We start from the raw sequence: 7,500 nt of genomic DNA on the forward strand, positions 1-7,500 counted from the left end.
AAAAGCGACGAGTAATGGACTTCGACAACAATCTATCGCCCGTCGTGCCGAAATCAAAGTGAGCTGTGCTGTTATGTAGAACACTGAAACCAAATGGAAAATTCTCTGGTAACTTATGGGTTCAACAAAGACAGAGAACGAATTGAACACCTTAAGTGGATCTGTGATCAACTCTGCACAGTCTACAGGTAAAAAAAAAATTGGAAATGCGACAGCCAATAATTATTTGAAAGAAATCTTGTCGTCTATTTTGTGCTTCATTATTCAAGGAAAATGTTCTTCATGGAAACAGTTTGATCCTGAAATTTTAGTTTGTTGTAATATTGCGCATATTTGACACGATTGAGTTTTTTCTCTTCACGGACGTAATGAAATAGGAAGGGGTTTTGCCTCTAATAGCAAATATATATGTTGTTTGTTTGAAACAATTGTTCGCTGGAAAAGGTGGCCTTTATGAATTCATCATGTTTTATATGTTTTATAATATGCGAGCTTAACTGGATAGTTCTTATGGCAATAGTAAAGCATTTTCGTGTCAAAATGAGGTTTAACGTTTTTCTGTTGTGCTAACTTAATTAAATATAAATATACATTCTGCCTCGTGAGTTTGTTATTCTCGTTAACCAGCAATGGCGTCGAAAGTCATTACAACGCGAATGGCGTTTTAGTGCATCTTGTGTTGTTTGTTTCAGTAAAATGTTTCGCTGGAAAAGGATTCTGTGATGTTTTCTGCCTTTGTGAATTATATCATGTTGTGTATTGAATTTTCGAGCTTAAGGTTGAAACGTGATACGGGAGGATATTTTTAGTATTGCTCTGTAAGCAGGAAAGGTTTCATGAAAATAAACAGGTCTGTTGGAAGCGTGCTTGAGTTTCAACAAAATGAGCCCCAAAATCAGCAAAAAATTGTGACGCCGGTGAATAATAAAGTGCAGTAGCTGCTATTTCCAAAATGATGGAATTATCTGGTGATAAATAACCTCGTCTTGGAGAGTAAATTTTTGACTTTGCAGAAACAATGGTGGGCGATTGCGATCTTTGTTTTGAATTCGCTCATTTATTGTCAAACTTTATAACACTTGACAGGAAAAGAAACTTACGAAAACCCGGCATCTTGCCATCATTTAATCACGGCGCCCGCTGGATTCCGGCGATGTCACTTTTGATTTTGCGATTTATTTGTGAAACCAAAAGTACAATAACAAAATTGAACGTGGCAAAAATCTCCCAAAATGTTTGTCGCTGATCGTAACTTTTTATATTCTATATTCACGGTTCAAAATTAATGTTGTTTTCGTGTCGTAAATATGTTATTCTCGAGCGACCCTCCTGGAAACTTCCTTCTGCTCTTTCTAAAAACTGTGTATCAATATTTATTTACTTTTGCATCAATATTTGTTTTTGCATAAGGCAAGCTAACAAAATCTGTACCTCGCTGAGTTCGCATTTGTTAGCGTTAATAGTATTTTCGGTCCAATGCTTCTGATTTACGAAGGGGTATATGTTTTTGGTCACCAATCCAGACACTAACCGCGCCGGGCAGAGGGATTTACTTTAGTAAACTTTAGTTTTACAAAGCTGTCAGATGCTCAGAGGGCACGCTTAAACTTGTGTTGAAAAGAAGCTTGTTTCTCACTTCCCATTTATTTTCTTCAATCTTTCTGGGTTCAGTACTTTGCTAGTAACCACATGTCTTCTCAGGCTATTTACTCAAGACTTCTACCATGGCACTACAATGATAGACAATACCAAAACAATATCGTGCACTGTTAGAGCTACATATTACGCAAGGACAGATCTGTTTCGTCGTACGAACGTGTGAGGACCTGTGAGCCAAAGGACCTGTGCTGGTATGACTTCTGGGTGACCCCTTAAATGGTCTTAATGACCTCCCAACTTGAAAAAAAATGGCTGGAACAGTGCACGTGCCACAGGCAACCCAGTGTACCCTCAAGGAGGGTCTAGTTATATCTAAAATTGCCAGCTATTAAAATTTATGATAAGCTTACTAGCCTCAGAAATATTTTTTTTATCAGGTATGATTTTTGACGAGACAAACATTCAACTGGAAGTTTATTCAAAGAGCTGATGTTATGCACACAGTATGCTTTCCTGTATGCCTTCTTAAGATTTGTGCAAAATTATTTTCCTGGTCTACTCTGCATGCATGATCACCCCCCCTCTTTGAAAACTTAAGACTTGAAGACTTGAGAACTCTGAATCTTTGAATCCTTAAGGTGCTTTAATTTTTTGGTGTACTGTATAAATTGTGCATCAGGTTGGGTTGCTAGATCCTATTTTTTGCCTGGAGCCATTCATTGGTATTCTTCTCTTCCTTGTCTGAGAACACAATGACTGTCTTATTGCTTTCAGGTTGCTTTTCAACTTTCCATGAGTGGTCCAGCCCAGTACCGACCACCCCAAGCAATGCAGGGGTAGCCTTCTCCAGTGCATGATCCGTCACAGCCTCATGGACCCTCTGTATGTCAACCACCCACGGGTTATCCAATTGGGCAGCCTTTACCACCTTTATGTATTGTCAGAGCCCCAGCAACCCCCTTGCAAAGAATGCCACAGTTTCAACCACGGTTTGAGCCTAGAACTCGAGAGACAATAATAACCCACATCAGAGATCCAAATAGCAATAAGGGTGAGACACAGGGAATTCTTAAACGGCAACCCGCAAGTAGTTTAACGAGCACTGTAGGCGGGACTCCAAATAATACACCTGATCTTTCTAGACAGAGTAGTAGTTCAAGTACTCCTCCTTTGACATCACAGCAACAAGCTGAGGCTAATGTGTGGGCACAGATTGCAGCGCAGTTCGCTGCAACGTTGGCAAACAATTCGGAGGATAGACCAAAAAAACAAGAGTGTACCATTCGGAAATCAACTGTGAATAACAGAGCTGATGTAGACATTGTTAAGGAAAAAGAAACACTTTATTTACCAGCAGAGGAAGCATTGAGAGGGGCCAGAAAGAATGATACTGTTATTAATGTTGTGGAAAAGATTCAGGAAACACAGATAAAAGAAGGGACACAATCCAAAGAGGCTGTACAACGTTCCGAACCATGTGAAGAAAGTTAGGTTCAAAATCTTTGGTTAGCTCTGTTCACTCTACTACATTGAGCGAATGTCAGAGTGGAGATAATTACTACTGCCCCAATGAAATCGAAACTTCAACATCAGGAGCTGGCGACGAATGTTGTTTAGTAGGGTTTGACAGACAAATCCGACTACAGGGTAGGGCATTTGAATACCATTTTGGCATTTTGGAATTTGAACGATCCAGCATTGAAAAGTTCAAATGCCCGGGGTTTGGTCCGGGATGCGGGAAGTAGGGGTTTCGCATAAGGAGGTAAAAAAAAAATTCAAAAGAAAATTGGACACCTTATGTTAGCGATGTTGTCAACACAGATGAAAAAGTGAAATTTTCAACATGCATGGTAGTTCAATTTTGATTTTTCCTTAGTTTGTTTCCTGGATTATTATACAAATATAGAAACAACTAAAATCAGCATTGAAAATTAATGATATTGATGGTTTGCATCTGACTTCACGGCCATCATGTTGGTGTACAGGACATTGCAGTAAAATGTCTTTTGGGAATTTGACTCTATTATTATGCAAAACTTGTGGGGCCATTTCACATGGCCGTCTTATCACGTGGTGCAAACCAAGAATAGAAATAGCATTGAAATGGTCATCACTTCTTTCCAACCCTCAAAAAGACATTTCCCTTTTTATTCAACTTATACGACGTACATTCTACTTCAACGAAACAAAGATTTTAAACAAGCTGAGAAGATTCACAATAGGCGAGGCAAAGAGTTGAACACGGATCGATGGCTTCACCTTGCAGTTTCCGATATCCACTAGACTAACGAGACAACCTACCGGAAAATCGAATTTTTTAGAGTATTGAAATAGTAGTACCCAGCAAAACAATTAAAAGTTAACCGTCTTCAACGGGGTTTTTAGACCTAAATACTGTAGATCAGCGCGGCATAGCTTAGAAACGCTATTTCTTGTTGAACTAAAGCTGTAATTCTGCCTGTTTTCATTCTCTTTAGAGCGGTAAGCTTGTAAATATTAACATGGGATATTGCGTCGTGTAATTGTTACGAAATGTCCAATGTCAGTTTGAGGGATGGCCCATTGAAATGCTATCGCGCTCGGCCCCATGTTTCGCGCTTCTTGCACTTAAAGGCCTGAGAACGAGGCTGTTCCGAAACCTTGATGGACTTTAATTTTAGGTCTTTGATTGGGTGAACATTTTCCCTGTAATAGCACTTTGTTGACAAGTTTTGTTTTTTTCATCTTCCAAGTTTTACTTGAATGCTAGATTAAAACTGAGTAATATTCTAGGAACGTAATGATCACATAGCCACCTTCGCAGGCATTCTTTTGGCTCGTCACGCAATGATTTCCACTCCCCAACTAATGTCTGCTGAAACGAGCCACACATTCCTTTCCCTTTGTTCAGTAACTGTCATCTGAAGATACATGCAGGCTACAGAGGAACCAATCGGCGCTGTGTACATTGTTTCCCTGGGAGCGTCAAATGCGTGTGTTATTGATATCCAAAAAGAAAATTGAGGCTAACCATGCATTTTCGAAGGTAATTTATCATTAAAAGTATTTGTAAAAAGCTTTAAAATACAAAGCAATGTATGTTGTTCTTTTTCAAATTAAAGCTTAATTATCTCTGAAAAATGCGTGGTTATCCCCAATTTTCTTTTTGGATACCACGAGCACTTGCTAAGTCTGCTTTCTCCGCATAGTTTTAAACCTCGCAAAAATATCCCTGTATTAATAAACACCACCAATAGGAAATCCAAGTATCTCGAGATGCGCAGAACGTATGCGTGATAACAATAGTAGGCACATGGGTTAGGATTTTAATAGGATTTCGAGAAGAGTATAAAGGTAGGTTTATACGAGTATACAATGTCAAATGCCACGTTAATCGTTAATAGAAGTATTCAACAAGGTGACCGTGGTTTTAGTGACGTATCTAGAGGAAGCAGGGCCGTAGCAAGGGGAGGGGCCGGGGAGGGGGCCCGTGCCCCTCCACTTTTTTCCCTTCAAAGGTAAAAACACACAAGTATAAAATGTTGAAAGTAGAATTTCTTCTTCCAGAAGTTTGAAACAACAAGATGTCAATAATTCCGGATAGAATCATTCCTGATAAACTTTAATTACAGTACCATTTCCCCAATTCATATTTTTACCTCTCTTATTCGGTGATACATAACTATAGAAAAATCAGCTAACAAAATGCAGTAAACGAGAAATGTGCCAAAAATATAAATGTGTCAAATCATCTTGACATCCAGGCCACTCGCTCTCCTTATTACTGGATTTGTCTTTGGAACATGATCTAAACTCGGCATTGTCCTTTTGAAAATCCCGAAAATCGAAGCAGAAGTCGCTCTTATCCTGGGTAAGGCCCAGGATAAGAGTAAGGATGAGAAAGTAGAAACGTCTTGCAGAAATCCTAGACAGGAGTTCTGAGAGCCGCTAGGATTATGCTGCTGTCGAGTCTATGGAAGCAGCTGATTCCCAGTTACCTCTACTTGAAGATAGACGAAATCAGCCAAGAAATCATTTCCTTTTAAGTCCTACGGCAACAGGAATAGGTCTTTCCAGTCGGGGTGGTTTGTTCGCCACCCGTGGCTGCACTACAGTGAAAGTATGGATGCTGTGTTTTGCCGATTAAATTTACGTATGCCTCCGTAAGGCAACTCAGACAGTATACTGCAGGTAATGGGTTCCTGGTATAGTGACTACAAATTTTACATATGAAGCATTGTTTCAAGATTCAGATACAGCTTTTGTTTTGTCTCGTATTTTTTTCAATATCCATTGGTTTGCTGAGGCAATGTTGGAAGTATTAGTTAATGAATTGACTCTGTACAACTGTTGTGCTTCCGTTGAGCAGGACACTCGATAATTTTTTTTGGAACTCAAGTTAGATTTTTATTGTGAATGACAAGGATAGTGTAGTTTCAATAAGGAACCCATGGAAATAAAGATGCAAGTTTTGTGATCACGTATAATTACCCTACTAAGCCTCTTGGATCATTGAAATGCACTCTGCTTTTGTATAAGGGTTTTCATCTATCAAAAACTTGAAAGTTAAAGGGCCAAAATACTGAGAAATGCACATTCCTTTTCAAATATTTTCGTGGGGGGGGGGGGGGGGGTATCACTCCCTTTTTCCCCAGTCACTCCCCCCTAAAAAGAACGGGCGTCCTCCGAACCCAAAACACGCCAATTTTCAAAATAAAAGTTGTCCCCTCAGTTTTTCCGGGCCTGCTACGGCCCTGGGAAGACAATGTGCTCTTACGAGTCTTTCAGCTCTGTTATGTGCTAACTCAAGTGATGTTTCGAAATGGACGGCCCACACAGTTGATCAGTTATTGACAGAAGGAGGTTCTTTTCAAGATCATCTGACCCTGAACTGATTGATTGATCGGAAAATCTCTAAAATATCTCAGCAAAGCAGAGCAACAATTTAGGCGGGTATTGAAGGTTGCATTTTAGTTGTGTGACAAAAAATGTTTGTTACGTTATAATTTATAATAAAATAACATCGTTGTTAATAGTCTTCTATCTGTTGTTATATTGTCTTGTTCTGATACTTGCAGACACAATTGTCTCTCACTTGTCGCACCATTTCACTTTTGATAAAAACGGAATTACTATTCAGTTTTCACCATTACAATATCACAGCTTACAAAGATTGAGGACAAAAATAATATCCTGACAGTTTGTTGTTGACCTTTTTGAATATACATGAAGGTTAAGTGAAAACACGATTTGCATTGTTGCCTATACTTACCAGAAAACCACAAGTGGCTTCTGGTTGAAGTGAATGAATTTTTTGGAAAGATTTGATGGGGGGATAGTAATGTTCTATTTGGAAAGTGATAAGCAGTGTAAGGAGTTGGTTCCATTGGAATCTTAAAGATGAATAGACCTCAGAACAAAATCAAGACTGGCCCACAGATAAAAGAGCTTCAGTTGAATGCCTTGTCGATGTTGGTTTGTTCTCTTTGCTCGTGAGCTTTTAAGAGGCACATAGTTAATATTCATTTCTGTTACGGCAATAAAAAAGTTAATATTCATTTCTGTTACGGCAATGCAAAACCATTTGGCTCGGTGGATTGCACCCATAGAGATCTTTGCTTTTCATTACTAGCCGCATCCAAAGACATTAAGAAGCAAAGAAAAAAGCACCATTTCAAGGACATAGAGTGGCAGCAATCTTCAGAGAAAGCAATGAATCTAATAGAAGCTTACACAGAAAAGCCTGTTCAAGGAGAGGTGAGTACATTTTTTAGTCCCATGGCGTGAAACGTTTCTGTGTAATTCTTTGTTTTTGACCCTGTCACTGTAAGCAGGCAAATTTGCCCAACCTGCCCTACCAACACGTCCCCTTGTAATAAAGTCCGTCGTCTTCTTTACCCAGCCCCAAGGGGGAAACTAATT

At 39.2% G+C, this 7,500-nt stretch overlaps 1 protein-coding gene across 3 annotated transcripts in view; it reads right to left on the bottom strand.

The window, feature by feature from the left end:
* Nucleotides 1–7,500, bottom strand: part of LOC137994929 (E3 ubiquitin-protein ligase TRIM45-like) — a 49,965-nt gene that overhangs the window by 12,983 nt on the left and 29,482 nt on the right. Inside the window, exon 1 of one of the 3 annotated variants that reach the window (XM_068840512.1) lies at nt 1,101–1,166. The exons of the other annotated variants lie outside the window; for them this stretch is intronic. Coding sequence (XP_068696613.1) covers nt 1,101–1,124 — 24 coding nt within the window. The 5' untranslated portion in view covers nt 1,125–1,166. Of the gene's footprint in view, nt 1–1,100; nt 1,167–7,500 lie in introns of those variants that run through there. 3 annotated transcript variants of the gene reach the window in all.

This window comes from Montipora foliosa, chromosome 3, assembly GCF_036669935.1.
Source record: "Montipora foliosa isolate CH-2021 chromosome 3, ASM3666993v2, whole genome shotgun sequence".
NCBI lineage: Eukaryota > Metazoa > Cnidaria > Anthozoa > Scleractinia > Acroporidae > Montipora > Montipora foliosa.